The 15,766-nt window shown below is 47.4% G+C and overlaps 2 protein-coding genes across 25 annotated transcripts in view; one reads left to right on the top strand and one right to left on the bottom strand.

Moving 5' to 3' along the window:
• EIF4G3 (eukaryotic translation initiation factor 4 gamma 3) overlaps nt 1-4,238 on the top strand; it is a 156,817-nt gene extending 152,579 nt beyond the window's left edge. For all 24 annotated transcript variants that reach the window (XM_063353954.1, XM_063353950.1, XM_063353959.1 and 21 more), the window contains 4 exons: nt 24-170; nt 1,334-1,415; nt 2,881-3,027; nt 4,015-4,238. In XM_063353954.1, coding sequence (XP_063210024.1) covers nt 24-170; nt 1,334-1,415; nt 2,881-3,027; nt 4,015-4,196 — 558 coding nt within the window. In that variant the 3' untranslated portion in view covers nt 4,197-4,238. The remainder of the gene's footprint in view (nt 1-23; nt 171-1,333; nt 1,416-2,880; nt 3,028-4,014) is intronic.
• A 9,042-nt stretch (nt 4,239-13,280) lies between these two features.
• Nucleotides 13,281-15,615, bottom strand: LOC134524270 (uncharacterized). Its single transcript, XM_063354124.1, has 3 exons — nt 15,552-15,615; nt 15,382-15,454; nt 13,281-14,202 (listed from the first exon to the last, which is right to left on the bottom strand). The coding sequence occupies exons 1-3, from the start codon at nt 15,613-15,615 to the stop codon at nt 13,317-13,319; spliced, it is 1,023 nt and encodes a 340-aa protein (XP_063210194.1). The 3' UTR covers nt 13,281-13,316.
• Nucleotides 15,616-15,766: the final 151 nt, after the last annotated feature.

Genomic DNA, 15,766 nt, shown 5'->3' with positions numbered 1-15,766 from the left:
CATCGTCACTTCTGATGTTGCAGAAGTTGGACTTCACGGAGTCCGACTGTTCCAGTTCCTCAGAAGCACTTTCAGAGAAAGAACTCTCTGCGGAAGAGCTGAACAAGCAGCTAGAAAAACTCATTGTTGAGGACAAGGCGAATGATGAACAAATCTTTGACTGGGTAGAGGTACAAAGACTATTTTCACCCTCCCTGCACACAGTTCATGAGCTGCTTTCATAAATATTTTCTCATCTAAAGGAGCATCTCTGCAGGCTCCTCCCTAGGCATAGGATATGCAGATGATTTGGCCTGTGCAATCAACAAGTCCAGAGAATTAAATTCTAAAATATAATCAGTCAGTTATTTCAAAGTAAGCTTTAGGAAGAAAGAATTCTAGCCGTGTTAACATGTAACTGTGTAACTGCCTTTTGAATACTGCAGACTTTTTGACGCTGAAAATACTGCTTCTGGCTACTTATTACATTACAGAGGACACCGCTACATTCTTTCTTCCCAAAATAGGAGATAAAAGCTTCTCATTGCTTTCTGCAACGCGACCTACCAAATTGCTTTGTGCTGCAAAATCCTGGGGAATCAGTGAGCGCACGTGTACCTTTCCCAGTGCATTGGACCAGTAACTGTAAAAGAAAATAAAGAAAAAGAAAAAAAAGCCCTGTCAGCCCACTGATCCTTTGCCCTCTATCTCTGGCTGCATCCTTTAAGCCAGATGTTTAATCTAGTGTCTGAAATTATACCCAACCTGATTCATTTAGATCTGTGCTCACACCTAAATCTTGATCAGCTTCACTTCAGTTATTTCTCTTGCTGGAGCAATGTGTTAAAAAATGTCATTTTTCTGCTGCCGTTAGAGAAGTCGAGAGTGGAATGAAAGCAGCACTGAAAATCTGGGGACACACACAGGCTCTTTGTAGTCTTGGACAAGTTACATAGCCATTCTCTGAATTTCTTCTACAAAGCAAACAAATCTCCACCCAAGGAGCCTGCTGTAAAATTTGTTGGAAAAGCCTAAAACTCTTAGAAAATGTATAAGGGCATTGTAAAAGCCAAGCATTGTTGGTTTGGCTTGTTCTTGGAGACAAATGACGAGTTGTGGGAGTAGTTAAATGGTGTATTGATCGCCTGAGAACTGTTGTTGCATGTTGATGAACCCGAGCTAGTTTCAAGAAGTGACTGGGAACGCTGGGTTTTTGCAGAGCGGTGAACTGAATTTCTACTGCAGCAGCTTTTGCTGAACTGGAACTTGCTGCCAAATTCAGCGGTGGAGTTTGGAAATGGTCGCTCTCATGCAGCGGCATGTTTTTAACTGGTCCATTTACTCTTGATTTCAGGCTAATCTAGACGAAAGCCAGATGAGTTCACCTACATTCCTTAGAGCTTTAATGACAGCAGTTTGTAAAGCAGCTATTATAGGTGAGTAACTCGCAATACAAACATCACACAAACCAAACATGCAAAAAATGATTTTCTATTTTTCAGGTTTATATCAGTTTTCCCTCCCTGAGGCTGTTTTTTTTTTTTTTATCACACACTAAGACTTTTGCACCGTATTGAATTCTAGTGCTCGAGAAGGGGATGTCCGCTCCTCCTGCGACAGGTTGTGGTGTTCTCGAGGCGCTGGCGTGTCCTGGTGACCTCGCGCGAGCAGACGTTTCAGACGACTCTGAGTAATGTCAGATTGTTCATTGATTTTTCTAGTGAAGGTGGAAATGCGCTAGACGTTATTAAAATAATTAGCATTTCCACTCCGGTGTCAGCAAGTACGCGTGGGCGCTCTACCAGCGCAGATTGCCACGTGCGAGCTGGAAGCGTGGGTTGCAGAAGAGAAGCCAGCCTGCATCTCTGTCGTCCTCATAGTTTTATGCCCAAAGTTGCAATTTTGGAAACACGGTTTATGAATTACTTGAATATACGGCAGTCGGCTGGAAATGGAGGAAAGGGTGGGTTCCCATGTCAGATGTGTGAGCCTCAGACCCTCAGGGGGGGCTTGAATAAAAGCGCTGCAGCCAGAAACATCTGGTCAGTTCACTTTGTTTTCTAGTTCACTTTGTTTTCTTTAACTTTACTGTTGGCATCTGGCAAGGCAAAAAATTGTGCTTGTAAAGCACCCGGTTCTGCTCTTAGCTGTAAGAGTCACGCTCGGTGGAAAGAATGGTCTGAACTTCATCTTGCTGGGAGGGAAAAGACAGCCCAGCTCCTTTCTTCTCCCTGAGAACAGAACCTTTCTGATGCCACCTAGTGTTAATGGCGAAATGACACAGGACAAGGGTTTCCCTGATGTGTACAGGGAACACCTTCTGGTTTACGTTTTGACCTTGCCTCTAATTGAGGGGTTTTTTTTTCCTTTTGTTTTCAAAATATCGCTTAATTGTGATGTATGATCTACTTAAAAGCTGCTGAATAATTTATCCATTGCTGATGGACTTCTAATGTGTATTTTTATATATTTTTATGTCATGTGCAGCTTATGATTCTGTTTCTGCCTTAATATTTTTAGGGAAAAAAAGGTATACCTTTCTAAAAACCTTCTCAATAACTGAAATTTTAGCCCTAGCCATTGTACAGGCTTTGGACATCCAGTTGTCTGTGGCAACACAAGGATTTGCACTGCAAGTAAGGTTATAATCCTTCTGCGTGTGTCAGCAGGTGGGGTAGGGCCAGGGGCGCTGCAGATACAGGTTGAATTTGGAGAACTGGAGGGATCAAGACTTGCAGCAAAAGCCATTGGGTCAGAAATACTTCCTGTTGTTTCGCTCCCTCTTTTTTCTCCGCGCATAACACGTATCTGTGATTTCTATTTGAATAAATAAAGGTGATAAAAGATCCACCCCTGCTGCTGTGTAGCAAAGCTGACCCTGTTTTCTTCTCTTCCCCTCAGCGGACTCTTCTAGCTTCCGTGTGGACACTGCTGTTATCAAACAGAGAGTGCCGATCTTACTCAAGTACCTAGACTCAGACACAGAGAAGGAACTACAAGCACTTTATGCACTACAAGCATCAATAGTAAAACTTGATCAGCCTCCTAGTAAGTGTTGCCTCTGCACGGGGGATGCGAACCTTGACAGCCTGAGGAAAAGCTATTTCTGTGAGAGTAAAATCCAGCAATAGGGTGTGGAAGAGGCTGTGCTTCTCCTGACAGTGGAAATAAAATCTTACCATTTTATGTAGCAGATGAGAGAAAACAGCACTCGGTGGTTTCTGCTTGTCCGGATTCCGGCTGCAGAGCGGCGCAGTTGCCCAAATGGTTGGCCAGAGGCCGTCTCTTCTCTGGGTTGCTCCTGTAAGCAGCCATGCAGAAGGAAAGGCAAACCTCTGTTGATAAAGAGAAGGGAAAAAAAGCAGTTGAAAATAATCTGTTGAGTTTACAATACCTGGACATGTGAGAGCACCGAGTGTTGTAATTGTATTGCTGCACCACAGGTGTCTGTGGACTTGGAGGGGATAAAATGAATTGACAACTGATGAGTCCTGTCCCAGAGACACTGCAGGAAACTGTTGTTGGAAAAGAGGTGGGGAGTTGCTAAAGAAATAGGGATTCCCGGGGAGCCTGTGGCACAAAATCAAAGAGTGGCCCAAAACACACGACTCGATCATCCTTAGCTGTAAGGCGCTGGTCGTGTGTTATCATCCCTCCTGCTGAGCCGTGACAAATCAGGTGTTGGAGAGGAGCCAGGCTGCCAGGTTGTGCGGTCCAGTGAGAGGAGGACGGGCTGCTGTGTACTTTGTTTGCTGGCCAATCTCTAGATAATAAGTTCCCACGGCTGCTTTCCCAGCTTTCCCTTTTCTGCGGAGCGTGCGTTATCCGACAGCATCAGGGGGACCTCTTTTCCCTCTCAGCTCTGTGTAACTAGCCAGGAAGCAATAACTCAGTGACAGACCTTCCTTTTACTTGTATCTGCATCTCTTGCATTAAAGGTCACGTTAATCCCCTTATCCGTAACCATGCCTTTGTCCGCTGACTTAAACCGCACAGTACTAACAGCTGTTCTCTCCCGTTATTCCATTATTGCAGATTTGTTGCGGATGTTTTTTGATTGCCTGTATGATGAGGAGGTCATATCGGAGGATGCCTTCTACAAGTGGGAGAGCAGCAAGGACCCAGCGGAGCAGAACGGGAAAGGAGTAGCGCTAAAATCTGTCACAGCATTCTTCACGTGGCTACGGGAGGCCGAAGAGGAGTCGGAGGATAATTAAAACTTAAAATACAGAGGAAAAAAAAAAAAAAAAAAAAAGAAACAGTTTAAGTATTTTTTTAAAAAGTTTCACGTCTTCGCCAATCACAGTGCAGCAAGGCCAATTCTCGCGCAGACCCCCCCTTCCCCCACACATGCACGAGTGGGAGAGGTAAAAATAGAGAAACACAAAGGTGATCATGGAGGAAAAAAGGTACTTGAAAAAAAAAAAAATAAACGTCAAACCTGAGGGCGGGAGCACTAAACCAAAACACATGTATTATTTATAGAAAATATTTTCTGTTTTAATCTTTTTTTTTCTTTTCTTTTTAAACAAGGACTCATACTTACAAAAACACAAAGCGAAACAAATCTGTTTAGCAAAAAAAAAAAAAAGTTGAAAACTTTTAATTTATTATTTTAAGGACTGCAAATGCCAGTGTAATTTTTAAATTTGCAGTTTCTGTAAACAAATTGTATAATAGAACAAAAGCAAAGAAATAAATTTCCCTCCCCTTCATATGCACCTCAGTTTTGTTTCAAAGCATGATAAATAGACAAAACTTTCAAGGGGGTTGGGGTAAGCTAGATGAGGAAGAGATCAAATTTTTTTTTTAATTGTCATCAGATTTTTCTGCCTGCCTCTCAGCTTGCTTCAGAAATTAAAAAAGAAAATAGTAATCAAAACGTACATAACCTTGGAACGGAAGGAAATGCATTTGAGAAAACCGCTGCGGACCAGAGTGCTCCGAAAATAACTCATTCAAAACAGTGCTACCCTGGGGAAAAAAGTTCTAGTAATACTTTCAGAACCTTTAGAGCAACTTTAAGGCTTGTAAATACATAGAACAAATATTTAAAAAAAGAAAAAAAGAAATTGACTCAATACTATTTCTTTTCACTTTCAAAATATAAAGAACAAAATAAAGACAAACATTGCAAGTTTAAAAGAAAGTAAAACGACTTCTCCTTTGACAGCTGCTGAATGTGTGCACCATTTCTGAGCGGTGCTGGCTTCCTTTTCATTGCGTAGGTCCTCGGTTCCAAATTGTGTACATATAGTGTGTGTATGTATGTGTGTCTACCAAAAAAGAGGGGTGAGAGCAATTGTTGTTTTAAAAAAAAAAAAAAAAAGGAAAAAAAAAAAAGGAGGAAAAAAAAACAAAAACAAAACACCAAGGGGGTTGCTGCTTGGGAGACCTTTTCTGCAGAGAGAACTTAATGGCCGATGAGCAGCTGGGCTGCTGTACCGTGTGGGTGCATTTGGTTCCCAGCACGTTGCCGCGAGGCTGGGAGACAACCTCGGGGGCATTCGGTGCCCAGTCCCTGCTCGTTTTTTCCAGCCGTGTGGCCGCGGTGTCTCTGTGTGACTTGAATCGGTGGCGTTGTCCTGGGGACTTGGGACGCTGGTAGCTGCGGAGGTCGCAGCCGCTCGAGGAGAGAACCGACAGCCCTTCGCCATGGCTTGTGCGTCCGTTGTCGCCCAGCTTCTGCCGCTGCCCTTCGCATCTGCCAGTTGCCTTGCTGTGCCTAAGGAACCCACAGACCCGTGCGGGTGAAAATAAAAGCGCCCTACACGAGTCAAGAGGTGGAACAAGTGCTGCGATGCTCTTCCTGGCTCTGCCCACCCTGTGACAGTGTCCGAAGCCTGAGTGCCGCCCGGGTACAGATTAACAGCGGTCGCTTTGGAGTGCAGTCGGAGCACGTGTTTTCTGCGTGCCCAAAGGGACCTCGACCGCACCCCGATGCCACGCAGTCCTCCAAACTGAGCTGCTGCCGAGTACATTAAGTCTCTTGGGTGTCTCTCTTCAACAACCAAAGATGACCTGCTGGCTCTCACTGTGAAGAAGCATCTACCATAACACAGTCTGCAAAGTTTGTGAAGCCCTAAAAACGTAGTTTGTGAACTGTGGTCCGCGGACCATGAGTAACCTGTGGAGCATTTGCTGGTGGTCTGTGCAGCACTAGCTGCTCACATGATGCTGTCTTTTTCTTTCCAGCTGCTAAATCACTTCTTATTTTTAAAAAAAAAAAAAAAAAAAAAGAAAAAAAGGAAAAACAAGGAAAAAAAGGAAAAAGGTTACAAATACATTAAATACTTTCCTAATCTTACTTTTACATGTAAACAATTGCTGTACTTGCATAAGGATGTTATTTGATCACCAAGGGGAAGGGAGGAGGGTGCCTGGTTGTGGCCGGGGATGTCCACAAGACACTTTCCCTAGTAACATGTGTTCCACGCCATGAATCTGAGCTAGAGAATCCATGGCCTAAAACACTAGAGCATTGTTTGTTGGGTTTTTTTTTTTTTAGTAACAATAAAACACTTTTCTCTGTTTTGTTAAAAAAAAAAAAAAAAGGAAAAAAAATCTCACCTTTAATATATGCATATGTATGTATCTGCTTGTGCGACATCCAGCGACTCCTCGTCCTCGGCTGCTTCCCCTCCCGGCCTCGCGGTTTGGCAACAGGCACTCTGGAGATCTCCAAAAGGCTCATCCGTGTGGAAATCCCCACCCAGCAGGTCTCAAGGTGCGTTTGTTAGACCTCTGCGGAAGGTCCTGCGGGTGCCCTGCTTGCAAAAGTCATTTTTCAGCCAGAATGTGAGTGGGTACGTGATGGTTTGTAGCAGCTCAGTAACTGAATTAAATGGATGCGAGTTTGTATGTAAATGAGGCCAAATATTTGCCAAGTCGGTGTGCGCACCTGATGAATTTTCTCTCAGAGGATGGGCCATGTCAGACCCTGCTGGGAACTTGCGTGTGCGACACCGGAGCCATGCCGTGCAAGGACTGTGATTCATTTATCGGTTGTCTTCAATCGGAAAGGAAGAAATTGCTACAGAGCCTTTGAACAGCCACGCGAATCAAAGTGTGTCTGGGCAGGGCAATTTGTTTGGGGAGCTTGAATCTTTTGGCTGGAAGAGCTGGAAAACTGCTGGCTGGAGGGAGTGGGAACGGTGAGCAGCATGTGGGTAGAGGAGAGATGAGAAAGTCTCTCCCCTCATTTGAGCTTTTAATGTTTAATGTTCTGTGGGGGGGAAGAACTTGTCCTGTTAGTGTCCTGCAAATGCCAGGAAGGGAGTTTTCAAAGGTTTTAAGGTTTTTTCAGAATTACCCAAAGGCTCTGAAAAGGTGGGTCTGCAGCTTGGCAAGCTTTGCCTTTTCTGAAGCTAAATTAAGCTGCATGTGGAGTGCTGTGAGCAGATTATGTGTGAGACCTTGAGGTCTCCAGCTGTGGGTATGTTCCCTTGAGGTTCAGCTTCCCACAAGTGTCACTGCAAGGAGCACATCCAACAGCAGTCTTGGACCAAAACTACTTCTGCTCCCCTTGTGCTGTTCACCACGTGCCGCCTGCTTACCTGCTCTTGTACCAATATGTGCTGGCTTTTCAGTCACCTTCTAGATCATCACAGGTTTGCAGGCTGTTGTGGCTCCTCAGGATGCACCCGGTAGTCCCAGAAGATCTTTGCAGCACGTCTTCTCCTGAAGGGTATTAAAATACAAAAAAACTGGTATTAAAATACAAAAAAAACTAAGAGAGAGATGAAACAGAAAAGGGATAATTAATTAAAAGAGGTTCCTGTGGGAATGGGATTTGTGGGAGCCTCATTTTTACGTTAAGTGAGGAGAGGCGAGCTGCGATTACTCCTGCCTAACACTACAGCAAAGCCTAAGCAAGGAGGACAGACGATTTCCCCCAAGAATACTAAAGGTTTGAGTGTGTTGGGATTTTTTTTCCTCCCACTCTTGGTCCTGTAAGGCATTTAAACGTCTTCTGGGGAGGGTCGTGAACGTGGCAGGGAGTTAATGCATCTCAGCAGGAAAGAGCTGCATTAGAAGCCATTTCCACTGCTGGGAGCCGCCTTCTGCTGAGGCTGTGTGCGCTATCAAAGGCAGGGGCAAGGAGGAGCAGATGCATCGCTTACATCCCTGTTTATTGCTGAAAATGTCCCTAAACCTGAAGAAGTCAAACAGAAAATTTCCAGGCCAGGTGTCTGCCTAAGGCTGGTTTCTTTCTAGGAAAGTGTTTTCAGAAACAGATCAGCCGTTTCTGTGAAGAAGGTCAGGGAATACACCGATCTCAGACGTTGCGCTCTGTCTGCTTGTGTTAACGTGTTCAGGTTTTAACCTTATTTCCTCAAGAAGTCTCAGGTGCAGGAGCAGACCTTGGCGTGTGGAATAATCTTTTGCCCGGAATCAGCCCTCCCTGGTGCAGGAGCTGGTAAAGCCAAAGAGGCCATGTGGCAGGAGAGGCTCGGGAGAAGGGATTCCTCCACAGAGATGGTTTTTAGTGTGCACAAGCCAGTGGTAAGTTATACTGGATGTTGCTGCATTCCTGTGACCCACGGAGCTTTTTATCTGAGCCATGGACCATTTTAGCTGATAAAGGAAAAACAGGGCCTCTAAAAAGCCCCATTAACTCACTGAGCATCCTGAAAAATTTTAAAACCAACTGCAGATGTTGGCATCTCCTTGCCAAAAGGGTGGCCGTGATTGTTCCTGCTGCGTTTCGTTCCAGCATGAGTCATTTTTACAGACGAAGGGACCTGAAGCTGGTTGCCTTGTCAGAAGCGTTAGCTGCAGAGCAGAAAAGCTGTTACAGCCGTACCCCTGGCGCTGCTCACTTGATTTGTTTCACAGACACGAGAGGGTTTACTTTTGCGGGGCAGTAAGCTCAAAATCAGACTCCCCCAGAATGCTCTTACACCCTGAGATCCAACACCTCTGGCCGTGAGGCACTGAACTGCCTTTAGGCGAGTTGGCTGTTGGCTGCAGGTCGGTACGTGATGGCGGTGAGATACTGCGTGGTAGGAGTTTGGTGAGGGCTGCCGTGCACTACGTGGGGATGAAGCCGTTGGGAGATGTTCAGGCTGGCAAGCGCTCTGAGCTCTCGATCTACGCAGTCAGTCTGGCAGGGAGAGCTTGGCCTTTCTGCTCTTTGGAAGACGTTGGCCCTCTGCTGCTACCTGAGCCTAGGCCAACTGAGCGGCATCTCCAGCCAAGCAGCATCAGCAGGAGTGTGAGCTTTCGTTTAATAAGGTGCCAACCCGGAGGCTTGCACAAGACGCCGCACGCTGATAGGAACTACAAGCAACAGTTTGATGTGGCCTGCTGCGATGCAGGCCACATGCGAGCTGCAACAGCCGTAGGATGGAGCCTGGGGATGAGGAGGCTTCAGCCCAGAAGGTCCTGCTTGGCTGCCCATCTCCCAGCCCAGCTCTGTGGATAGATAACCTGCAAGGAGCCGTTGCCGGAAAACCATGGTGATGGGCCAGCAACCACAGCAAGAGATTGATTAGCCCACTCGGCTTCCAGCAGCGTGACTAAATCCCTGCAAATATCTGAAGAAACTTAACTCAAAATTGTCTACCCTTGTGTTTTCCAAGGGGCTCTGCTTGCCACCGTTGGTAACCGTCATGGAACCGGGCTGCTGAAATACTGCTGGTTATTTAAATGCTGCTGTAGGGATGCCCAACCATGATCTGCGGAAAGCTTTGGTCATGTGGCACCGATTTCTCTTCCTCGTTTCCAGCTGCTAAATTGCGCTGAAACGGCAACAGAAGTAAAACCAGCTCCTGCTCCATTCAGTACTTTCCAAAGGGGAATTTATCCAAGTGTGCAGTTGCGAGCTCAGCTGCAGGGATGGTTGTGCTGTGGTTGCAAATTGGAAAGGGGAGAGAGGGCTTGGGGAAGGCGATTGATGCTTTCAGTTAGGAAATCTTTGTATTACTAAGCGAGCGGAGAGAACAGTAAAGCTTGCGTGCTTGGTTGTCCTGTTGCAGCCCCCTGCGAGGTTTAACAGCAGATGTTGTCACAAATCAGAGTTGCACTGGGCTCACAGGGTGCACTAACAAACATGGAGCGGAGCACCGTTGGAAGTATTTTATCACAGCGTTGCAGAAAACAGCTGGAAGGGAGCTGAAAAGATCGTCTCGGCGGATGCAGCTGGTACCTTTGGGTCTCAGCGATGAAGGAAAATCGGTTGTTCCCGTGTCACAGAATAAGCTATTCTGAAATAACACCTGGTGCAAATGCTCTGTGCCATTGAAGACAGCCTAAAGTGAATAATCTGTCAGTCCCGGCCACCTCCCGTTTGTGTGTGTGTGCTGGGAAACCACGTACTTCACCAAAAGCGGCTGGCCTGAGAAGCGAGCGGACGCTTGGCCTCTTCAGCGCTCTGCAGGGTTGTGACACCAGCGCTGCATGAATTTATGGTAATGGGCGCAGTGTGCAGCTCTGTTCTCCTGCTGCAGAGCCCTGCTTTGGGTGTCTTCATACACTGTGATCATCAAATGCAAGGATTTCACACATCACCACTACAAAATAAGGGGAAGTTGAGTGTTTTACCCATCCTTCAAGGAAACACCTGATTCTTCTGGCCTCCTCCAGCATCACAAAGTGGATATTTTAAGCAGGAGCCCGGGCTGTGGCTGACACATCTCAAAGAAAAGCCAGTCGACAAGATTTCCCACAGAGAGACGAGCAAGCCAGCACTCCAGCTGACCTTACGCTTCAAGCAAGAGCCATCGCCAAAAATGCTTTAAATTCCTGCTCAACCCGAAGGTTTTCTGCCTTCCCAGCAAGGCTCGCTGGCATGGTGCTGCTCTCTTACGGCTGCAGGACCGGTGAGGATGCCGGAGTCCAGCCAGGCTGCTGAATGCGCTGGGCGTGCTGCTGATCGTAGGGGTGTACGGTGCACAAACAGCAGCCAAAAAATGAGCTTTTGCAGCCACAAAAGCACCCCAGCCGGGAGGTGTAACTGACAGTAAGTTATTACCTGCCCGGGGGAGGGTAACGGCCGCTGTGTGCTCCGTGTTGCAGCCTGCTGCTAACCAATTTTAATCGGAAGCGGTGTTTGGCTCAATGAGCGAAGGAATTTAGCAAATTCCTGCTGCCAGATGTTAACTGTGGGGACGTGGCTTTGGGAGAGGTGTGTTGTCCCCATGTCAAATGCCGAGCTGGTGGACTTCAACTTCTCCTTGCTTAGGGGAGGTGTCATTTCCACTTGCCTTCATTGGTTAATATAAATCACTACTGTAATGCCGAAAGTGCTAGCAAAAAAAAACCCCAGCTTCTAGCCACTGGTCTCCCAGCGACGATAGCACCCGCCTCGTTAGCAATAAGGATCTATTTCAAATTAGTGTCTCTAGAAAAGCAGCAGCCTGTGGAGGCTGCTTAGTCCACAGCATTTTCCTACTCCAAATTTCTGTCAGCTCCAGTGGCATTTCTATCATATATTTGCTCCAGAACGGAGCAAACTTTGGTATATTTAAGCATATTTTTATTCCTTTGCTAGGAAATGACATAAAAATGGGTACAATGATTAACAGAATACCCTTTGGAAAAGGGGAGATGGTTTGAAAAGATAAACCTAACTGGGTTAGCCTTAAGGGTAGGTGTTAGAGGGGCAGCACCAGAGATCAGCTGGAAGGTGGTGTAGGGCGACACTGGTCAAAATACAGAGAACAAATTGTTAGGAAGCTGATAAAGAGATCAAAGGTGACATCTGGAAGAGCACAAAGTGGCAGAGAACACGCATTTTTGAGTTAAAAGCAGCAAAGGAGAGATTTTTTGCACAGAACTGCAGGAAATACAGGGCTGACAGCAAGACTCTGCTGCTGAAAAAAAGTAAGTATGAACTGGAAGAGAATTATAAATTGTTCAGTGATGATTAGACGTGTCTTTGGTAAAGCGAACCAGCAATAAAGCGGAAAATTGTGGTTAAAGGACATCACCTCATCTCTTCTAAAAGTCCATATTTCTACTGGAGATGTAAAAGGGAAAAAAAATCCAGAAGTAAAAAGCAGCTCAAGCATAAAGACAAGAATTGTGTGGGGGACTGTGGGAAGGGTGACACCGCTGCGTAACAGGTAAGTCCTTCGTCGCTGAATAATGACGTCTGCTGCAGGCGAAAGGCCCCTGGAAGTTTGTGTGTGGCTCTACAAGTGGAAACTGAGAGACCTACACCAATTAAATGTTTTGATTCTGTGATGGTTACGGGATAGTTATACTCGGCACTGCTCCCCATGCAAATCCACTGGGTCAAGCTGAAAACAGCAGCGACTGTCCCCTCAAGGCCGGGCACGCCAGCAGCTGAACGGCAACTTCAAGGGTCCTGCACGAGCGATCCCATCAAACCAAAATAATCTCCCTCGGATGCACGCTCAGGGATAAACAGATCTAAAGGTAAGAAGCTTCTCAGGGAATATTTGATCTGTTTTTCAAAGTATAAGAAGCTGAAGAAGCAGCAGCAGAATGTGAAGCTTTAGGGATGAAAGAGCAAGGCGTTTCCCAGCCTGCTGGTAATTAGACATGGGATGAAGTGGGAAAAGGCTCAAATTCTCCCTGAGCCAGGCAGACTGTGGGCCAAAAGCGTATAAAAGGTTTTACAAAAACAGGCAAAAGTTGAGGTAAAAATGGAAAAGCAAAAAACTCGCCAAAAACTTGGGGTGACGGCACCAGAGGCAATGCCTAAATATAATCAGAGCTGAAGTTTGGAGCTGCAGGCCAATGTTAAAACGGTATTTGGCGACAAAAATGCTGCGCTTGCTCAGCCAGCAGGGTCGAGAACATATTGGCAGAAGCTGATTTCAACGTTATAAGGTGCACAAAGGTAATAAAATAAAAGGTAAGAATAATCCTGTGGTTTGTGCCATATGTGGCAGGTAGTTGTTAAGCGACATAGGTGCAGTGATTATTAAATAAAAAGGTGCTCACTTTAAAAAACGTGGCAAAATGAGGAAAATATGAGTTGGTGCAGGGTAAGAATGTTAACAGGGCGGCCCCTGGAATGGAGTTTCTGTGACCAGATGTATTTAAAACAGAAGCACAACAGGTTTCATGTTTCGAACAAGAACAAGAACACGTGGCATTGCTCTGGATACGGAGCGGAAAGGGTAAATCTCTTGACATGCAAATTTTACAGCTACTCTCTGGAAACAGCAGCAATATATCTAAATGTTCTGGTTTAAATTGCAAGCTGCACTGTACAGTCAAACCCCAAAGCTGCAGGCAAATTTGCAGAAAGATGTAATCAAATTGAATTATTTCAGGGGGAAAAAATCCACAAACCAGTTGGAATCCTACTAGGGCATGGCACCTGGGAGGGCAGGAAAGGTATTGAAAATGCTTAGTATTTATTAAAAGTATTTTATGATGATAGTGCTCTGCACGATCACAGTTGGACTCTGACAGCAGCCCTCCGCTGAAGTAAGAATCCCTGAATTTCCCTGTCCTGCACTGTTCCCTTTCTCCTGTGCATCCTCCCTCAAAGGTGCCGGGTCACAGGTTCCTGCCAGTGTCACCCACTGCTTGCAGCACTGAGGGAACAAGGAGGGAGACGCAGATGACACGAGCCCACCCAAAAAATGGGGTGGAGGAGAGAGGAGACGGAGCAGTGAGTTTTGATCCCAGTGGCTTTCCCTAGGCGTGGTATTTTCACAAGAGCCCACCCTGGTCAGGCAGGCAGCGTGGCTGTTAAGGAATGTGCAGGACCCGAAGCTCCACTCTGGGGTGGATTTCAAGATTAAAAAAAAAACAGGGAAGGAGACAAGAAAAGCTTTTCTCCTCCTCTCCTCGCATCTCAGTGTAGCTCTGTGTCTCAGACAACACAGATGCTGGGGTTTTGCACCAAAGGGGAGGGCAGCTGGGGTGATTTCATCTTTTCCTGCTTGGTGTCTTAAAAGCCGGCAGTAAAGGAACACATTCCCTCTTCCTCCTCTCTCCTCCACCTTCCAAGCCCTCCCCTCCTGCCAGAGAGGCACCGCAAGGGGAGAAAGGCCAAAGACCACATTTCTCTGCAGCTGCACAGTCGTCGTTTCGCGCTCACAAGGAAGACAGGAATGTTTAGCAAAGTGGAGCCATCTGGCTAAGGTACTTCCAGGGCTGTTCAGCACAGGCGACAAAGGACTGTGCAAAAGTAAAACACCATGAAGATGATCTGGAGTGGAGACGATGACACGGAGCAAGGCCAGGCTTTGGTCACAACAGCTTGGCTTTGGAAGGAAACACTGTTCCAGCAGCCACCTAAGGGGGACAAAAGGTTGGAAAAAGTTTATACAAGAAACAGGCAAGGCACAGTCACAGAAACAAGACACCTCCACGGTACTTTGAATGGTGTAAGTGTTTCTAAAAAGCGCTCGCAGAGGGACTTCCCACCCACAGGAGGGATAAAAGGTACCACAGTGACCAAATAGTGTCTTAGTGCTCGTGCCATCTTCAAATCGTAAAAGCAAATGGACAGAAAGAGTAGGATTATGTTAGTAAAAAGATAAGAAACTGCCTGGGCAAGAGACTACAGATGAAAAGTTCTGTAGGATTTGGGAGCAATACACACGGACTATGGTAATGTGGGGAGTAAAGAGCTGGGTGTGGAGGTTTGGAGACAGCTTGCAGAATACTACTTGCAGAATTACTACTGTAAGTAGAAAAGAAAATAAGAATAGGTACGGAAGGGAACTGAGTTGCACCTTAAACTCAAATGCAGGGAAAGTAGAGGGATTTGGGGTAAGGAAAAAGAAAACCACAACAAAACCCCACAGGCCTAGCCAAAAAAAATAAACTTTGGGCAAGAGCATAGCAAGAGGTACACAGAGTTTATTACATCTCAGTGTACTCTGCACAGACCTGAAATAACCAGTAGCTGAAGGGGGCCTACAAGAAAGCTGGAGATGGATTTTTTTTTACAAGGGCATGTAGTGACAGGACGAGGGGTAATGGCTTCAAACTGGATTAGATCTGAGGAAGAAATTGTTTGCTGCGAGGGTGGTGAGCCCCTGGCCCAGGTTGCCCAGAGAAGCTGTGGCTGCCCCATCCCTGGAGGGGTTCAAGGCCAGGTTGGACGGGGCTGGGAGCCACCTGGGCTGGTGGGAGGTGTCCCTGCCCAGGGCAGGGGGTGGCACTGGCTGGGCTTTAAGCTCCCTTCCAACCCAAACCATTCTGTGATTCTACAAAGGAACAGCAGAAAAGGAATCCTTCCCGCAAGTGGGAACTTGTTAGCATGTTTTGACAGAAAATTTCCAGCTTGCAGCCAGATCTCGGCAATGGAACTAGTGTAACTGAGGCAGGCAGTGAATCACACAGCTAACGCGAGCGGCGGGGGGGGTGGGGGGGGCGAAGAGCGAGAGGCTGAGGCAAAGCGAAGGCGGACACTAGAGGAATCGCCAACGGCGGGAGGAGGAGGGAGCGAGGGGCCGGGATACGCACGGTTGCGGCGAGGCCGAGGGGGCTGCGGCGGGGGCGAGGGGGCCGAGGCCGGGCTGCGGTGACTCCTCTCCCCCTCAGCGCCCTCAGGGGGCGGAGGCGGGAAACGCCTCAGAGAAACGAAGGGGGGGGGGCGGTGATCGCGCGCCCGGCCCCGCCCCGCCCCGCCCCGCCCCGCCCCGCCCCGCCCCGCCCGTTGTGTTTTGCCGCCGGGCGGGACGGGACGGCGCCGCGCATGCGCGTATGCGCGCGCTCCCTCTCCCTCCCGCCCCTCCCCAGCGCGACGTGGAGGCGGAGGCGGAGGCGGAGGTGGGGGGGGGGGGGGGGCCGGCGTTCGAAAAATGCCCGCGGCCTCCCATTGGCCGGCGGCGCCGCCGCGGCCCGCCCC

This window comes from Chroicocephalus ridibundus, chromosome 16, assembly GCF_963924245.1.
Source record: "Chroicocephalus ridibundus chromosome 16, bChrRid1.1, whole genome shotgun sequence".
Taxonomy (NCBI): domain Eukaryota; kingdom Metazoa; phylum Chordata; class Aves; order Charadriiformes; family Laridae; genus Chroicocephalus; species Chroicocephalus ridibundus.
This window is presented reverse-complemented; position numbering and strand designations above follow the sequence as displayed.

Coding starts and splice junctions, on each gene's coding strand:
- LOC134524270 (XM_063354124.1), bottom strand. CDS start 15,615: ATGCGCGGCGCCGTCCCGTCCCGCCCGGCGGCAAAACACAACGGGCGG. Junction 15,455..15,551: donor GCGGGGCGGGGCGGGGCGGG/GCGGGGCGGGGC, acceptor GAGGGCGCTGAG/GGGGAGAGGAGTCACCGCAG. Junction 14,203..15,381: donor CCCTCGGCCTCGCCGCAACC/GTGCGTATCCCG, acceptor TGTCCCCCTTAG/GTGGCTGCTGGAACAGTGTT.